Raw genomic sequence first — 18863 nt, forward strand, 5'->3', positions numbered from 1 at the left:
TACCCAAACACCATTTAAAAACAGATTATCTGGCCATTTATTCATTTGCTATTTGTGGGCTCTTTCTGTGCAAATTGGCTGCAGCATTTGCTTATGAGTGACTGCACTTCAAAAGTAACCCATTGTTACATGCTTTGGGAGGTCCTGACAATTTAAACGTTGTTATAGAAATGCAAGTTCTTTCTCCTTTTTCTGTATTTATGAATGACCTGGCCAATCTTTGTCCCCAAACAGATAATTGCACACTTTGACTTTCCCCATGATCTATTTCTGAACTGAGCAACAATAGCAAGACATTTAAGCACAATAATGTGTGTGCCCTTTTGTGAAGAGAGGGAAGACCTAAACTTGCCTCCCCTGCTTTCTTCCTTTGGTCATCTTGTGACTCACCTGAGCTGCAAGGTTGAGCATTTCACCACCACAGCTCCAATAAGTGATGTCATTTTGAAAGCAGTTTCAGCAAATATATTGGAGTAATAGTAATCGCTTTTTTTGTTATTTGTGCGCATCTTAATGCTTGACAGTAGAGCTGAGATCAGTAACTGCTAATGAGATATGATCTTTCCTGTCTCCGTTGCTTAGTTTTTATATGTATCGGAAAAGCAAAATTTAAGTTTCTACAGCAGAGGTCAATTCCAGCAATGCAGAATTTGCATTTTGCAAGTCTCCACTCTTCTCTTTTATCTGTCCATTCTGGCTCTGAGTAGTGGAAGCAGAGTGGAATCAATGATGTGAGTATCCAAATGACACATTCTTGAATTTAATCAGTACAAAATTTTTTTGATGAGTGTTGCTAAGGTCAGTTTTACTTTTAAATGAGCTTCTTTAGTTTGTACCTACAGTTTAATGTCGCGGCCCAGTGAACTGTGACGGTGGCGGTGAGGTCTTCAGGCCATGGGTTTGGATTCAGAGTTTCCCCCTCCTAGGTGGATTGCCAACCAAGGCTTGAAGGGACCCTCCTTCCCTTGCTATTTTATCCATAGCTGGTATACCAACAACATAATCCACACGGGAACGGGAAAGGGGCAAAAACGGCAGGTGCAAGATGGCATCGGCAGCCGCAGTTCCAATCCTGCATGCAGGTGGTAGGATATTGTTCGTTTTGATGATGACCGAGAGACGACATCATCACCTGGTCGCACCCTGAGTGACCAAGCAACCTTTTTGAAGGACAGCACTGCTTACTCCTGAATTGGAGAGGGGCCTAGAAAAGGTGGCCTAAACAAATGCTCGTCTCCCTACCACGCAGTTGGCTTGCCGCGGTAAACGGGCATCTCTTAATGCGGTCAAACAATGACAGAGAAGGAAACGCGAACTCCTAACCTCGCTTCAAAAGGTGGGAAAAGAAGAAAAATTCTGAAACTCGCCTGCTGGAACGTGAGAACAATGCTCGACTCTTGACAACAGCCACCCCCAACGACACTCAGCCCTGCTGGCCCATGAGCTAGCCAGACTAGACATTGATATAGCAGCCCTGAGTGTGGTCAGCTTCTTTGAGCAAGGCAGCCCGACAGAACACAACGCTGGCTACACCCTCATTGGTCAGGTAGATCTCGAGGTGAACAACGCCTCTTCGGTGTCGGCTTTATGGTGAAGAAGACAATCGCCACTAAACACTTTCAAGCCCGCCAATCAGCCATTCCAAATGCATCATGCCTCCCCCCCCCCCCCCCCCCCTGCAAGGCCAACAGCATGCAACTCTCATCAGTGTTTATGCTCCAACCCTGCAGGCTAACCCAGCTGACAAAGAAAAGCTCTTTACAGATCTCAGTGAACTCATCCAGAATGCCTCTCTCAAGGACAAAATTATCGTCCTTGGCGATTTCCATGCCAGAGTGGGCTGAAACAGCCTGGCATGGAAGGGAGTGCGTGGAAACCATGGAGTTGAAACTGTAATGAAAATGGACATTTACTCTTGGAACTCTGCAGAAAAGCAACTGTCCATAACCACAACACCACCTTTCAACAAAAAGATCGCTTCAAGACCACATGGATGCATCCCCGCTCTAAAAATTGGCAGCTAATAGATTGCATCTTGGTGTGCCAGTGTGAACTACAGGATGTCTTGCATACTATTCATGCCCTGTGCTGACTGTCATGCAGATCACTGGCTCATTTGTTCAAAGCTGAATTTCAACTTCAAGTCTAAGCCGAAGAACAGGCCTAGAGACAGCCCATCAAAGAAATTTCAAGTCAACAACCTGCAAACCTCATCTTACAGACTAGACTGGAACATCCTGATCTCGCTGCTGATTCCATTCCTGAAGAACTCTGGGAACACATCAAAGCTGCAGTACTGGATACTTCCAACGAGGTTGTCGGACCCAGCACCAAGAAGAATAGGCACTGGTTTGATGAAAATGACAAGGAAATTCAAGTTCTAAAAATAAAAAGGTCAGCTCATCAGGCTTACCTGGTTCAGCCAACCAGCTAAGAGAAAAAGGCAGCCTACTGTCAAACATGCAGCACGCTTCAATGTAAACTGAGGAATATCCAAAATGACTGGGGTGGATCGCACTTGCGGAAAAAACTCAACTGTACGCTGATACCAGCGACATAAGTTTCCATGAAACACTAATATGTCTATGGACCAGCACATCAAAGCCAAAACCCCTTGAGCGCCAATGGCAAGACCCTACACACCAACCAGGAGTCAGTCCTGGATCGCTGGTCGGAGCACTTTGAAACACTCTTCAGCGCCAAGTGCATAGTGCAAGATACTGCCATCAATCGCATCCAACAACAGTCCATGAAAGAAGAACTGGATGTGAGCCCAACTCTGGAGGAAACTGTGACCACCATCAACCAGATAAACAGCAACAAAGCCCCCAGAGTCAATGGAATTCCACCCGAAGCCTTGAAGCATGGTAGCCCTGCCCTATACACCAAGATCCATGAGTTTTTCACAGCCTGCTAGGAACAGGACAGGATTCCACAGGATCTTTGTAATGCTGTTATCACCTTGTACAAAAAACAAAGGAGAAAAATCAGACTACTTCAACTACCGTGGGATCACCCTCCTTTATATTGCTGGGAAGATCCTGACTAGAATACTTCTGAACATGCTTGCGCCTACCATTGTGGAAGAAAACTTCCCAGAGAGCCAGTGTGGTTTCAGAGCAAACAGAGGCACCACAGACATGGTATTTGCACTCAGACAATTACAAGCAAAGTGTTGAGCAAAATAAAGGCCTGTACGTCACTTTCATAGACCTCATCAAGGCATTTGACACTGTGAGCAGAGATGAACTTTGGAAAATCCTTCTAAAACTTGGATGCTCACCTAGATTCCTGGCCACGGTGAAGCAGTTTCTTGAAAATCAGTACAGACAAGTTAAGCAAAACAGCAACCTCTTGAGTCTGTTCCAAATCCCCAATGGCGTGAAACGGGGGTATGTGCTGGCCCCGACCTTATTGACTATCTTTTTGAGCATGATGCTGCAGCAGGCAACAGAAGACTTTCAGGAGGGAGTTTACATACACTTCTGAACAGTTGGAGCATTGGGCATATTCAGACTCACAAAAGACACAAGTAAAATTCATCTGTGAACTTCTTTTCGCCGATGACTGTGCTCTGCTGGCCCATGGTCAGTCAGACCTGCACCATAAAACAGTGAATTTTTCCAAGGCAGCACAACTCTTCAGACTAAATATCAGTTTAAAGAAAGCTGAAATCTTGCATTAGCCTGCACCCCAAGAAGAATGTAGACCACCAAGTATTGTCATCGAGGGAACCGAGCTGAATGCCATCGAGCAATTTACTTAATTGGGGAGCATCATCTTGGTGCCGCCATTGATGAGGAGGTGGACAATAGGCTCTCGAAAGCCAACAGTACATGTGGCAGACTCTACAAATGAGTGTGGAGCAACCACAGCCTCAGATCACGAACCAAACTCAAAGTGTACAAAACCATAGTCCTCACCACCCTTTTGTATGGTGCCAAGTCATGGGTCCGATACCGCTGTCATGTATGCCTTCTAGAGCGCTCCCATTAGCGCTGCTTCTGCAGCATTCTCAAGATCCGCTGGCAGGACCACATCACAAACATTGAAGTCCTGGAAACAGCCAACATCACCAGCATTGAGGCCATCCCCAACTGCGTTGGGTGGGTCACGTTGCCCGGATGGACGACAGTCGTCTGCCCAAGATAGTGTTGTATGGAGAGCTGACCACTGGTAAAAGGAACAGAGGGGTCCCATGCAAACGTTTCAAGGACTCCCTGAAGTCCCTCTGTGTGCCAAGTCAACCATTGCCAGTGGGAAGTGTAGGCCAGAGATCGTTATGCCTGGAGATGCTACAGACACCTTTGAGACTGAGCGAAGAACCAGCATGAAAGAGAAAAGGAGTAAGGATAGATCCAGTTGCCCCCAGCAGCGACTACACCTTCACTTGTACCCGCTGTGGGAGAATCTGCCGGTCACTGATGGGCCTGACTAGCCACCAGCGGGCCTGCAACTGATGAGTACAACCTTCCCAAAATCTTCGTCCACGAAGAAATGCCAAAAGAGATAGTTTAATGGGTGTCCTGGCCAGTATTTATGCCTCATCCTACATTAATTTTTTAAAAAACCTAGATTATCTGGCAATGAATTTTGTTGCTATTTGTGGGAGCTTGTACACAAATGGGTTGCTGTGTTTCCTACATTACAACAGTGACTTCATTTCAGAAGTACTTCATTGGCTGTGCAGCTCTTTGGGCTGCTCTGAGGTTGTAAAGGGTGCTATATAAATGCAAGTTATTTCTTTCTTTTACAATTTAGAGAAATGCCTAGCAGCTTTAATTCTACAATCTAAATTGAAACTGAATGATTACTGCTCCAGTAGAATACCTTTTATCAATACTTTGAGTAAAATTAGATTTCTGACCTTAACTGCAGCAAGAATAATGTTTGTTTGGCCCAAGACCAGTATGGACAGAAAACTACTGGCCTTAATTATTCATGATACTTTGAAAGTGATTTGCTTGTGGCTATCTGGAATATATTTTTGAATGCTTTTTATAGAATCATAGAAAGTTTAAGGCACAGAAACAGGCCACTTGGCCTATTGGTGTCAGTGCCGGCTGAAAAACAATCCACCTATTCTAATCCCATCTTCCAGCATTTGGTCCGTAGCCCTGCAGATTACGGCACTTGAGGTGCATAACCAGACTCCTTTTTGAATGAGTTGAAGGTTTCTGCCTCAACTACCGTTTCAGGCAGTGAGTTCTAGACGCTCACCACCCTCTAGGTGAAAACATTTTTCATCTCCCCTCTAATTTTTCTACCAATCACTTTAAATCTATGCCCCCTCGTCACTGACCTCTCTAAGGTGAATAGACCCTTCACCTCCACTCTATCCAGGCCCTTCAAAATTTTGTACTTTTCAATCAGATTTCCCCTCTGTTCCAAGGAGAACAACCCCAGCCTATCCAATCTTTTCTGGTTGGAATCTGGAACACACTGCCTGAAAGGGTGGTAGAGGCAGGAACCCTCACACCATTGAAGTATTTAGATGAGCACTTGAAACGCCATAGCATACAAGGGATTAGAATAGGTGCTTGATGGCTGGCACAGACACGATGGGCTGAAGGGCCTATTTCTGTGCTGTCTAACTCTGACTTCACCCTCCTTTCTTATCCCCCTCCCTATTGCGTTTGAAAACCCTGTAACCAGGTACATTGAGCAGCCATCCCTGTCCCTCCTTAAGCCATGTTTCTGTATGGCTATGAACTCATACTGCTACATGCCTATTTGTGCCCTCACCTCATCTGCTTTATTTGCTGTACAGCTTGCACTGAAATAGATACCCCTGAGCATTGCCAAATTGTTTATTTATTTTCTAACCTTTGTTTCCTCTGTCTTCCAAAGTTGTCTTATCAGTTGAATATGAAGTGGAAAAAATTGTTCTGGAATTGCTATCATGATATTGGCATATAAAGTTTCTTTTTGCCTAATAATATGGGTCTTGATGCTTGAAATGCAAAGCTACTGTCTTAACCTCTATATTACTGTCATGTATCCTTGGTTGGTTTCCGGTTGTAATTTCCAAAAGGGAAAAGAGCTGCCTTTGCAGTTCCTGTATTAAAGTAGAGGGAGTGAATAAAAAACAATTTTTTTTCTTTAAACAAAGTTGCAATTATGTAGCACCTTCTATCTTTCAACTACCCTGAAGTGCTTCATGTACAGTGAATTACCCTGAAGCGTGCGTACATATGGCAGCCATTATATACACAGTAAGATTCCACAAACAACAATGGCAAAGGAGCAGTTAATTTATTTTTTTTCATGTTGCTTGAGGGGGATGCTTGTTGGCTAGGATATGCTGAGAACTCCTGCCTCTCTCTGAACAGTGCAGGTAATCTTCATTCACCAAAACTATCAAAAGATGTAGTCGGGGCTTCAGGTTAAAAAGATGGGTGTGAGGCAATTCAAATCTGGCATCCAAAAGGCCTGAGGATTAATTTGGTAAAGATACGGCTTATATTGATGCTTTCAGTACAAACTGCTACAGATAGGATTATTGTTTAATTTGGAGAATTGAATACATGCTATAAAGCACTGAGTTGTTTAGTTAGAAATCGGTGAATGCTCGTTCAGGGTGTGAAGAGTCTGATAAATGTCCAGCGATCTGACCTGGACTGAATTTCTGTAATGTGTGCAGCCCCCATGTGGCAAATAATTGAAATTACAGTTCACTTCAGGAATGTCATAACAGATCTGAGATTGCTCTTCAAAACGCTGAAGTCATGAATGGAGCATGGCTACCTGACCCGAACCCGATGGGACCCGACGACATGTGTTTGGTTCGGCATTTGGTCTCGGGTCGGGCCGGGTCGGACACAGGAACAGCCAGGACATCAAGGCGGGAAACACTCTGCACTAGTCTGCAGTGAGCATTTCCATCCAAGGTAGAGCACGACCTGTTCAATAAAGTTGATTATATTCCAGTGGTAAGGTTGGGCGCGGGAAAAAATGAAAGGGCTCAGGCTGGATGTGGTTCTGTCGGGCTCGGGTCGGGTCTCATTTGCAGACCCAAGCCGGCCTTTAGTCGTGAATATTGTATATATGTATACAAAGGTTTTAAATTTAAATCAAGTACATTACAAGTTTCTCTCGGGTCAGCCTCTTGAGCATTCAGTGCAGCCAGAAGTGCCTGATGGGCATCATCTGTGGTAAGTTGGCCCGTAATTAATTCCATTTTGATCAAGGTGGGGATTAAATAGATAGTGTCCACATTCACAGAGAGCAGAGGAGACAAAACTTGGAAGTATTGTGAACTGTGAGGAGGATAGTGATCAACTTCAAGATGGTGCAGGCTGGTGGAATGGTTGGACATGTGGCAGATGAAACTTAATGCAGAGAGGTGTAAAGTGGTACATTTTGGCAGGAAGAATGAGGAAAGGCAATCTAAAATAAAAAAAAATACAATTCTCAAGGGGGTACAAGAACAGAGGAATCTAGGAAAAAATATGCACAAATCATTGAAGATGGCGGGGTGGGTTGAGAAAGAAGCTAATAAGGCATATCCAATCCTAGGCCGTTTAGAGATAAAGAGAACAAAACCAATGAGCCTTTATAAAACACTTTCAGCCTCAACTGGAATATTGTGTCCAATTCTGACACCACACTTTAGGAAGGATGTGAAAAGATTTACTAGAATGGTTCCCAGTTATGAGGATAGGTCAGAGAAGCTAGGAGATTTGATAGAGATGTTCAAAATCATGAGGAATCTGGACAGAATAGATGGGAAGAAACTTACCATTGGTGGAAGGGTCGAGAACCAGAGGGAACTGATTTAAAGTGAATGGCAAAAAAATCAGAAGTGACGTGAGGAAAAACTTTTTTACATAGTGAGTGGTTACGATCTGAAATGCACTGCCTGCGAGTGAAGTGGGGGGAAATTCAATCATGGCTTTCAAAAGGGAATTGAATAATTATCTGAAGAGAGAAAATTTGTAGGACTGTGGGGAAAAGGCAAGGGAATGGGGCTAGCTGAGATGCTGTTGCAGAAAGCTGGCACAGACGTGATGGGTCGAATGGCCACTTCCTGTGCTGTAACCATTCTATGTTTCTGAATACATGACTTTAAAAAAAAAACTTACAAAATTACCCTGTCGCAATGAAATGATCAACCTGAAACAATGAATTTATATGGCTGGTCCAATTAAGTTTCTGGTCAATGGTAACCTCCAGGATGTTAATAGTTGGGGATTCAGCAATGGTAATGCCGTTGAATGTCAAGGGAGATGGTTAGATTCTCTCTTGCTGGAGATGGTCATTGCTTAGCACTTGTGTGGCATGAATGTTACTTGCCACTTATCAACCCAAGCCTGAATGTTATCCAGGTCTTGCTGCTTGTGGACACAGACTGCTTCAGCATTTGAGGAGTTGCGAATGGTACTGAACACTTCTGACCTTATAATGGAGGGAAGGTCATTGATGAAGTAGCTGAATATGGTTGGGCTTAGGACACTACCCTGAGGAATTCCTGCAGCGATGTCCTGGGGCTTAGATGTTAGGCCTCCAACAACCACAGCCATCTTCTTTTGTGTGCGATAGGACTCCAATCAGTGGAGAGTTTTCCCCCTGATTCCCATTGACTTCAGTTTTGCTGGGGCTCCTTGATGGCAAGGGCTTTCATCTCACTTGAATTTATTTCTTTTGTCCATGTTTGGACCAAGGCTGTAATGATGTCTGGAGCCGAATGCCCCTGGTGGAACCCAAACTGAGCATTGGCGAATGGATTATTGCTGTGAAAATGCAGCTTGATAGCACCGTCAACGACATCATCCATCACTTTGCTGATGATTGAGAGTAAACTGGGGCAGTAATTGGCTGGATTCAATTTGTTGTGCTTCTTCTGGGCAGATTGTACCTGGGCAATTTTCCACATTGGTAGATGCCAGTGTTGCTGTACTGGAACAGCTTGGCTCGGGGTGCAGCTAGTTCTGGAGCAAAAGTCTGCAGTGCTATTGCCGGGATTTTGCAGGGGCCCAAAGTCTTTGCTGTATCCAGTGCCTTCCACCGCTTCTTGATATCACGTGGAGTGAATAGACTTGGCTGAAGACTGGCATCTGTGATGCTGGGTACTTCAGGAGGAGGCAGTGATGGATCATTCACTTGGCACTACTGGCTGGTAATGGTTTCAAATGCCTTATCTTTTGCACTGATGGCTGGGCTCCCCCGTCAGTGAGGATGGGCGTACTTTTGGGCCTCCTTCTCCGGTTAGTTGTTTAATTGTCCACCATTCACAACTGGATATGGCAGAAATGCAGTGTGTTGATCTAATCTGTTTGTGGGATGGCTTAGCTTTATCACATGCTGCTTCCACTGATGAGCATGCATGTAGTCCTGTGTTGTAACTTTACCAGATTAGCAACTCACTTTTACGTATGCCTGGTCCTGCTCCTGGCATGCTCTTCCTCATTGAACCACGGTTGATCTCCTGGCTTGATGGTAATCATAGAGTGAGGGATATGGCAGGGCATGAGGTTACAGATTATGGGGTTGAATACAGTTCTGCTGCTGCTGATGGTCCGCACCTTCTCATGGCTGGCCAGTTTTGAGCTTCTAGATCTGTTCTGAATCTATCCTATTTAGCGCAGTGGCAGTGCCACACAACACAACGGACGATATCCTCCGTGTGAAGTCGGGTCTTGGTCTTCACAAAGTCTTTGCAGTTGTCGCTCCCACTAATACTGTCATGGACAGATGCATCTGCAACAGTAGATTGGTAACGGCGAGGTCAAGCAGGTTTTTCCTTGTTGGTTCCCATACCACCTGCCGCAGGCCCAGTCTGGCAGATATATCCTTCAGGACCTGGTCAGATCAGTCAATAGTGGTGCTTCCAAGCCACACTCATTGCTCAGCAATGAAGTCCCCCACCCAGAGTATGTTCTGTGTCCTTGCTACCCTCAGAGCTTCTTTAAAGTGATGCTCAGCATGGAGGAGCACTGATTCATCAGCTGAGGTGGAGGGCTGTTGGTGATGATCACCAGGAGGTTTCCTTGCCCATGTTTGACTTGATGCCATGAGACTTCATGGGGTCTCGAGGCAATGTTGAGGACTCCCAGGGCAACTCCCACTCGACAGTGTATACCACTGTCCTGCCACATCTGAGTCTGTCCTGCGGGTGGAACAGGACATGCCCAGGGATGGTGATGGAGAAGTCTTGGGCATTGGTTGTATGATATGATTCGGTGAGTATGACTGTCAGGCCGTTGCGTGACTAGTCTGTGGGACAGATCTAAACGAGTTGTGCCTTTGTCGTTTCCGGTGCCTCGTTTGATGCCGGGTGGTCCGTCCAATTTTATCCTCCTTTGACTTGTCTTTAGTGGTTTGGTACAACTGAGTGGCTTGCTAGGCCATTTCAGAGTCAACTACATTTCTGTGGGCCTGGAGTCACACACAGGCCAGACCGAGTAAGGACGGCAAATTTTTTTCCCTAAAGGGCATTAGCGAACCAGATAGACGTTTACGACAATTCGATAGTTTCACAGCCACCGTTACTAAGACTAGTTTTCTTGAATTCCAGATTTATTAATGAATTGAATTTTTAATTCTAGCAACTACCATGGTGGGATTTGACCTCATGTACCCGGAGCATTAGTTGGATTACTAGTCCAGTAACATTACCACTACACTACCGTCCCCCGTCCTTTTGCTCTGATGATACTTAATGCTCGCACTGCTGCTGAATGGCTGAGTAACTCACTTTCGCAGGCCTGTTTAAACTGGGAAACATGCATCAAAGTCCAATGCAGAATAATAGGTTTAAAAGGTGAGAAGCAAAATCAACTGATGATTTGCTGAAGCCAAGCTCTTGACCTGGCCACTGGGACATTTTGTGAAAGTGGACCAATGACTTAGCCACTAATTTTCTTTACTTCCTGTCCTCTTCTCCGCACCACTGCCCCCCCTCCCCTCTCCCCAACCACTCAAAGGTGAAACTTCATCTCTGCTTAGTACTTCCCTGCAGATATGGCTAATTTGAAAACTTCAATGCATTACGCTGTTTTTTAAAATAATTTAATTGCAGTGGTGAGAGCCCCTTATTGAAATTCAGGCAATGCTTTGGAATTATGTCCCACAGTTGCATTGCAATCTTTTTCCTTCTGATTTGCATTTGAGACCTTCAGCAATTCTATCGATTTTTCCCAGCACCATATGTTCTAAAGATATGTTTTTTTCCAGCTGTGATAAATTTTAGGAATGCACAGTTTGTACTTGTCGTCCTACCTTCTGGTCTGTGTCTTGATTTCTGTGCCTGTAATTAGCAGTTTGTCTATCCATTGAACTGAACTGGGTTTTTTTTCTGTAGCTAGAATTCCATCAGACGGTAGACTGGAAACAGCCTGCTTTTATTTTTATTACGTGGGATTTTTATTAATCTAGGGTGTTGATTCTGCACTTTGGTCTATTTGCTGTCATAATGGGAAACCAGTGGCCTTGGTGGTAAGATGGTCACTTGGCTTAGGCAGCATGGCCTCACACCAAGTTCTTTTATCCAACCCCAAACCATACCTGTTAAATAGTCATGGTGTCAGTACTGCACAGAAGGAGACCATTCGGCTCATCAAGTCCATGCCAGCTCTCTAAAGCAGTCCAGTCAGTCCTGTTCTGCCGCTCTATCCCCATATCCCTGAAGATTTTTTTCTCTTCAGATAATTATCCAGTTCCTTTTTGAAAGCCATGATTGAATCTGCTTCCACCCTCCGTGGTGGTGAGCCGCTGCTGTCCACGTGGTGCAGTTGCTCCCACAGCAAAGATGTTGAGCAAGTATTTTGTCTGTCTTTGTAGTAGAGGATACAAATTACAAACCAGAAATAGAGGATAACCAAGACTAATAAGAGTGAGGCACTAAAGTAAGTAATAGCACCAGAGAAAAAGTGTTGGAGAAACGTAAGGGACAAAAAGCTGACAAATCCCCAGGATCTGATGGCCTACATTCGAGGGTTCTAAAAGAGGCAACTGTAGAGGTAGTGGATGCGCTGGTTATGATTTTCCAAAACTCCCTAGATTCTAGGATGGTTGCAGAGGATTGGATGTTAACTAATGTAATAGCACTATTCAAGAAAGGAGGGAAGAGAGAAAACAGGGATCTATATGCTGGTTAGCCTGGCATCAGTTGTCAGGGAAATGCTGGAATCTATTATTAAGAAAGTCTTAACAATGCAGTTTGGAAATCATAGTATGATCAGACAGATCTACATGGTTTTATGAAAAGGGTATGGTGTTCGAAAGTTTTTTTTGAGGATGTAACTAGTAGGGTAGAGAAAGGGAAGCCAGTAGATGAAGTATTTTTGGATTGAAGGATTGTTAACGGACAAGAAGCAGAGAGTATGGATAAATAGGGCATTTTCAAGTTGGCAGACTGTAACTAGTGGAGTTCTGCAAGGATCAGTGCTGGGGCCTCAGCCATTTGCTATCTGTATTAATAACTTGGATGAAGAGACTGAGAATAATGTATCCAAGTTTGCTGATGCAATGCTCGATGTGAATGTAAACCATGAGGAGGACACAGGCTGCAAAGAGATGTAGACAGGTTAAGTGAGTGGGCAACAAGGTGGCAGATGGAGTATAATGTGGGGAAGTGTGAGGTTATTCACTTAGGTAGTAAGAATAGAAAAGCAGAATAGTTTATAAAAGGCGTGAAACTTGTAAACATTGATGTTCAGAAAGACTTGAATGTACTCGTACAAGGAACACAGTTAGAATGCAGGTACAGCAAACAATTAGGAAGGCAAATGGCATGTTGCTCTTTATTGCAAGGGAATTGGAGTACGAGAGTAAGGAAGTCTTGCTACAATTGTACACTGCTTTGAGACCACACCTGGAGTATTTTGCACAATTTTAGTCTCCATATCTAAGGAATGATATACTTGCATTAAAGCCAGTACAGCAAAGGTTCACTGGATTGGTTCCTGGGATGAGAGGGTTGTCCTATGAGAGGCTGAGTAAATTGGACCTATACTCGAGTTTAAAAGAATGATAGGTGATCTCATTGAAACATAAAAGATTCTGAAGGGGATTGACAGGGTAGACACAGAGGTTGTTTCCCCTGGCTGGGGAACCTAGAACAAGGGGGCACTCTCAGATGAGACGAGAAATTTCTTCACTGAGGGTTGCAAATCGTTGAAATTGTCTACCCCAGAGGTTTGTGGATGCTCCATGATTGATTGTATTCAAGGCTGAGATAGACAGATTTTTGGTCTCAGGTAATCGAGGGATATGGGGAGCAGGCGGGAAAGTGAAGTTGAAGCAGAAAATCAGACATGATTGTATTGAATGGTGGGGAAAGCTCGAGGAGCCTTATGGTCTACTCCTGTTCCTTAGGTTCTTATGTTGTGCTGTTCAGGAGAGAGTTATATGATTTTGACCCAGCAACAATGAAGGCATGGCAATACATTTCCAAGTTGGGATGGCATGTGACTCGGAGGGGAACTTGCAGGTGGTGCTCCCGTGCATCTGCTGCCTGTGTTCTCAGTGGTAGAGTTGTGGGTTTGCAAGGTGCTGTTGAAGTTGCTGCAGTGTATCTTGTGGATGATGCGCACTGCTGCCACTGTGTGCCAGTGGTGGAGAGAGTGGATGCTTAAGGTGATGGATGGAGTGCCAGTCTGCTGGGCTGCGTTGTCCTGAATGTGTCAAGCTTGTGTGTTGGAGCTGCACTCGAATAGGCAAATGGAGAATATTCCAGCACACTCCTGACTTGTCCCTTGTAGATGGTGGATAGGCTTTGGGGAGTCAGGTGAGTTATTTGCAGCAGAATACCTAGCTTTTGACCTGTTCTTATAGCCACAGTATTTATGTGGCTGGTCCAGTTAAGTTTCTAATCAATGCCCAGGATGTTGATGGGGAATTCAGTGATGGTAATGCCATTGAATGTCATGGGGAAGTGGTTAGATTCTCCTCTTGGAGATGGTCATTGCCTGGCACTTGCATGGCACAAATATCAGTTCAAGCCTGAAATGGTGTCTAGGTCTTGCTTTTTGGGGGGCATGGGCTGCTTCTGTATCTGAAGAGTTGCACATGAAATTGAACACTAAGCAATCATCCTACTTCTGACATTATTGAAGCAACTGAGGATGGTTGGGCCTGGGTCACTGCCATGAGGAACCTCTGCAGAGATGTTCTGGGGTTGAGATGAGTTGTCTTCAACAACTACAGCTATCTTCCTTTGGATAGGTATTAATCCAGCCAGTGAAGTGTTTCACCCCTGATTCCCATTGACTTCAAGTCAAATGCTGCTTTGATGTGAAGGATATTATGCCACATCACTGGAATTAAGCACTTTTGTCCACATTTGGATCAGGGCTGCTTTGAGGGCTGGAGCCGATTGGTCATGATGGAACACAAACTGAGCATTGGTGAGTAAACATTATAGCACTGTCAACAGCACCTTTCATCATTTGCTGCTGATTGAGAGTAGACTGATGGAGTGATAATTGGCTGGATTGGATTTGTCCTGCTTTTTTTGGATAGGACATAGCTGGGCAATTTCCACTTTGTTGTGTAGATGCCAGTGTTTGTAGCTGTATTGGAATAGCACTGTAGCCGGATATTGTCAGGAACCATATGGGGCCTCTTCATGGGGACTTGTGCCAAAATTGGGAGAACTGTTCACAAACCTTTCAAGCAACAGCCAGACATAGTCATACTCACCAAATCATACCTTACAGTCAATGTCCCACACTCCTCCATCACCATCCTTGGCGATGTCATGTCCCACGAGACGTGGCAACGGCATAGTGGTATACAGTCAGGAGGGAGTGGCCTGGGAGTCCTCAGCATTGACTCTGGACCCCATGAAGTCTTATCAGGCCAAACAGGAAAGGAAACCTCCTGCTGATTACCACTAGTTGCCCTCCCTCAGCTGATGAATCAGTGCTCCTCCATGTCGAACATCGCTTCAAAGAAGCTCTGAGAGTAGCATGGGCAGAGAATGTACTCTGGGTGGGGAACTTCAATGTCTATCACCAAGAGTGGCTTCCCGGAAGCAGCACTACTGACCAATCTGGCCGAGACTGGGTCTGTGGCAAGTGGTGAGAAAATCAGCAAGAAGGAAAAATCTACTTGTCCTTGTTCTCACCAGTCTACCTGTCGAAGATGCATCTGTCCACGACAGTATTGGTAGGAGTGACCACTGCACAGCCCTTGTGGAAACAAAGTCCCATCTTCAGAGTGAGGATACCCTCCATGTTGTGTGGCACTACTATCTGGTTAAATGGGTTGGACTCTGAACAGATCTAGCAGCTCAAAACTGGCCATCGATGAGGCACTCTGGAACATCAGCAGAATTGTATTCGACCATAATCGGTAACCTCATGGTGCGACATAGCCCTCACTCTACTATTACTGTCAAGCCAGGAGACTAACCCTGGTTCAGTGAGGAGTGTCCAGAGAGCATGCCAGGAGCAACACCAGGCATAACTAAAAATGAGTTGCCTACCTGGTGAAGCTACAACATAGGACTATATGCATGCTCATCAGCGGAAACAGCGTGCTGTAGACCGAGCTAAGCGATCTCCTAACCAATGGATCAGATCAAAGCTGCTGCATTCAGTTGTGAATGTGGTGGACAGATAACAACTGACCAGAGGAGGAGGCTTCATGAACATCCCCATCCTCAATGAAGGTGGAGCCTGTTAAACTCCAGGGAGTGAGTTGGTGAAGTATAGTACTGGAGCCAATCTTTACTCAGTCTAACATTTATTTACAGATTGAAACATTACAAGCATACACCTCCTAACTTAACCATTCCCCCAGTTTCACTGAGTGTCTCTGTATATCTGTTGAAGTGACGTGAAACACCAATTAATGCCCTTCACCTGCATATAATTAACAGAGCCCAGCGCATTAGTGCAAAAGACGAGACTGAAGCAGTTGCAACCATCTTCAGCGTGAGGTCCCCACCATCATAGATGCCAGTCTTCAGATAGTTCAGTTCACTCCGCCTGACATCAAGAAACGACTGAAGGCACTGAATACAGCAAGGACTGTGGGCCCTGACAACATCTTGCTGTAGTACTGAAGACTTGTGCTCCAGAACTAGCCATGCCCTTAGTCAAGCTGCTGTAGCTACAACTCTGGCGTCTACCTGACAATGTGGATAATTGCACAGATATGTCCTGTCTACAAAAAGCAGGGCAAGTCCAATCCGGCCAATTACTGCCCCATCAGTCTACTCTCAATCATTAATAAAGTGTTGGAAGGTATCGCCAGCAATGCTACCAAGCGGCACTTACTCAGCATTAACCTGCTCACCAATGCTCCTTTTGGGTTCCACCAGGACCACTTAGTTCCAGACCTCATTACAGCCTTGGTCCAAGCATGGACAAAAGAGTTGAATTCCAAAAGTGAAGTGAGACTGATTGCCCTTGACATCAAGGCAGCATTTGACCAAGTGTAGCATTAAGGAGCCCTTGCAAAATTGAAGACAATGGGAATTGGGGAAAACTCTCCACTGGTTGGGGTCATACCTAGCACAAAGGAAGATGTTCGTGTTTATTGGAGGTCAATCATCTCAGCCCCAGGACATTGCTGTAGCGTTCTTCAGTAGTGTCCTACCCTCGAACATAAAGGTCAGAAGTAGGGATGTTCATGTGTGATTGCAGAGTGTTCAGTACCATTCGCGACTTCTCAGCTACTGAAGCAGTCCGTATCAGCATGCAGCAAGACCTGGATGGCATTCAGGCTTGGGCTGATAAGTGATACTTGCGCCACACAAGTGTTATCTCCAACAAGAGAGAATCTAACCATCTCCCCTTGATATTCAACGGCATTACCATTGCTGAATCCCCACCACCAACATCCTGGGACTACCATTGATTAGAAACTTAACTGGACCAGCCATATAAATACTGTGATTATAAGGTCAGATGCTGAGAATCCTGCAGCGAGTAACTCGCCTGATTTCCCAAATCTTGTCCACTAACTACAAAGTAAAAATCAGAAGTGTGATGGAATACTCTCCACTTGCCTGGATGAGTGCAGGTTCAACAACACTCAAAGCTGGACACCATCCAAGACACAGCAACCTGCTTGATGGACACCCATCCACCCCCTTAAAGATTCACTCCCTCCATCACCGGTGCAAAGTATGTACCATCTACAAGATGCTCTGCAGCAACTTGCTAAGGCTCCTTCAACAGCACCTTCCAAACCCACGACCTATACCACCTAGAAGGACAAGGGCAGCAAACTTATGAGAAGATCACCACCTGCAAACTCCTCTCCAAGTCGCACACCATTCTGACTTGCTTCTGTCGTTGGGACAAAGGCCTGGATCTCCCTCCCTAACAGAACTGTGGGTGCACCTACAGCACATGGACTGCGGCGGTTCAAGAAGGTGCCTCACCACCACCATTTCGAGGGCAATTAGGGATGGGCAATAAATGCTGGCCTAGCCAGTAATGCATACATCCCAAGAATGAAAAAAAAAAATCCTTTGCTGTATCCAATGTAACCAGCCGTTTCTTGACATTACATGGAGTGAATCAAATTGGCTGAATTCTCACTTCTGTGATGGCGGGGACTTCAGGACTAGGCCGAGATAGATCATCCACTCAACATTTCTGACTGAATATGTTTGCAAAAGATTCTGCCTCGTCTTTTGCACTGACGTGCTGGGCTCTGCCATCAATTTGGCTGGCGATATTCGCAGAGCCTCCTCAATTAGTTCAGTTGTCCACCACCACTCATGACAGAGTGTGGCAGGTCTGTAGAGCTTTGATCTGATCCATTGATTGTGCGGCCACTTAGCTCTTTCTATAGCATGCTGCTTCTAATTTTTAGCATGCATGTAATCCTGTAAGTCGCTCTTCCTGTAAACCTGTTTGTTTCACTCGCTGAACGAGGATTAAACCTTTACATTTACCTTGTCATTAAAAACTGTCATTCCTTAATTGAAATAGTATATATTCACTAATTGCATATTGTAATCTGTGCAGATCCTGGTTGGGCATCGATTAACCGTGGAGTGCTAGTTTGTGATGAATGTTGCAGTGTTCATCGAAGCCTTGGTAGACACATTTCGATGGTGAAACATCTCCGGCACAGCTCATGGTCTCCAACTCTGTTACATGTGAGTAATGTGTGAATGTAGGAGTTGTCACAGCTATACATACTCACTTCTGGGATTGTAAAGTTAGTTTCAAAGGGTGTACTTCCTTGAACTAACCTACTTTTAACTTCTGTTGGGATTAAAGCATCACATGAGTTTATGATTGTGAAAGCTAAAATGTTTAACTCTTACCTTTCAAATATCTGTAGATTTATAAAAAGAACTAAATCTTATGTTATCTATCACTTTGGTATGCCAGCATCTGAGTGGTAGGACAAAAGTTAATGCTGATGATTTCCCTTTACCAGTGTTACAACAGCATTCACCAAGCAATGGCCGGGTACTGCCCATTGCAAATCCCTTGTTTAAAGACAGCACATTTTTATGGTTTTCTGTAGTATATAAAGAACTGTTGGAACTACACAAAATTGCAGCTATTACATATTCAGGGCTCAGGTTTTTTCTAAAAGATGCATTTCAAATTGTAATTTTTTCCCTGTATATAATGTTTATAAATGTGAATATTGTGGACAAAAGGAAAATGTCTAATTTCTAGTTAAATATGAACTTGGGAATGTTTGAATACTAGGTTAACCACCCTCTATCCAGGAAAACAAGTAACTTGGAAATAAGAGTTGGAAAATCTTCTCCCCCATAGTAAATAAAAATGAAACTGTAGCTGGGGAAATTCAATGGGCTAAATCTCAGTCATGCCCACCAGCCACTAGGCACCGTTTTCTAGGTGCATGTGTGAAGAATGTCCCCTTGGGCAACATTTGAGGGCTGCCACAGCAATATGGCTGCTGCTGTGATTTTCCTG

General features: G+C 44.6%; 1 protein-coding gene across 6 annotated transcripts in view; it reads left to right on the forward strand.

Moving 5' to 3' along the window:
• The window catches only part of git1 (G protein-coupled receptor kinase interacting ArfGAP 1), a 216182-nt gene that overhangs the window by 68539 nt on the left and 128780 nt on the right, over positions 1–18863 (forward strand). For 5 of the 6 annotated variants that reach the window (XM_068010450.1, XM_068010453.1, XM_068010455.1 and 2 more), the window contains exon 2: positions 17931–18064. The exons of the other annotated variant lie outside the window; for it this stretch is intronic. In XM_068010450.1, coding sequence (XP_067866551.1) covers positions 17931–18064 — 134 coding nt within the window. The remainder of the gene's footprint in view (positions 1–17930; positions 18065–18863) is intronic. 6 annotated transcript variants of the gene reach the window in all.

The sequence above is a fragment of the Heterodontus francisci genome, chromosome 30, assembly GCF_036365525.1.
Source record: "Heterodontus francisci isolate sHetFra1 chromosome 30, sHetFra1.hap1, whole genome shotgun sequence".
Taxonomy (NCBI): domain Eukaryota; kingdom Metazoa; phylum Chordata; class Chondrichthyes; order Heterodontiformes; family Heterodontidae; genus Heterodontus; species Heterodontus francisci.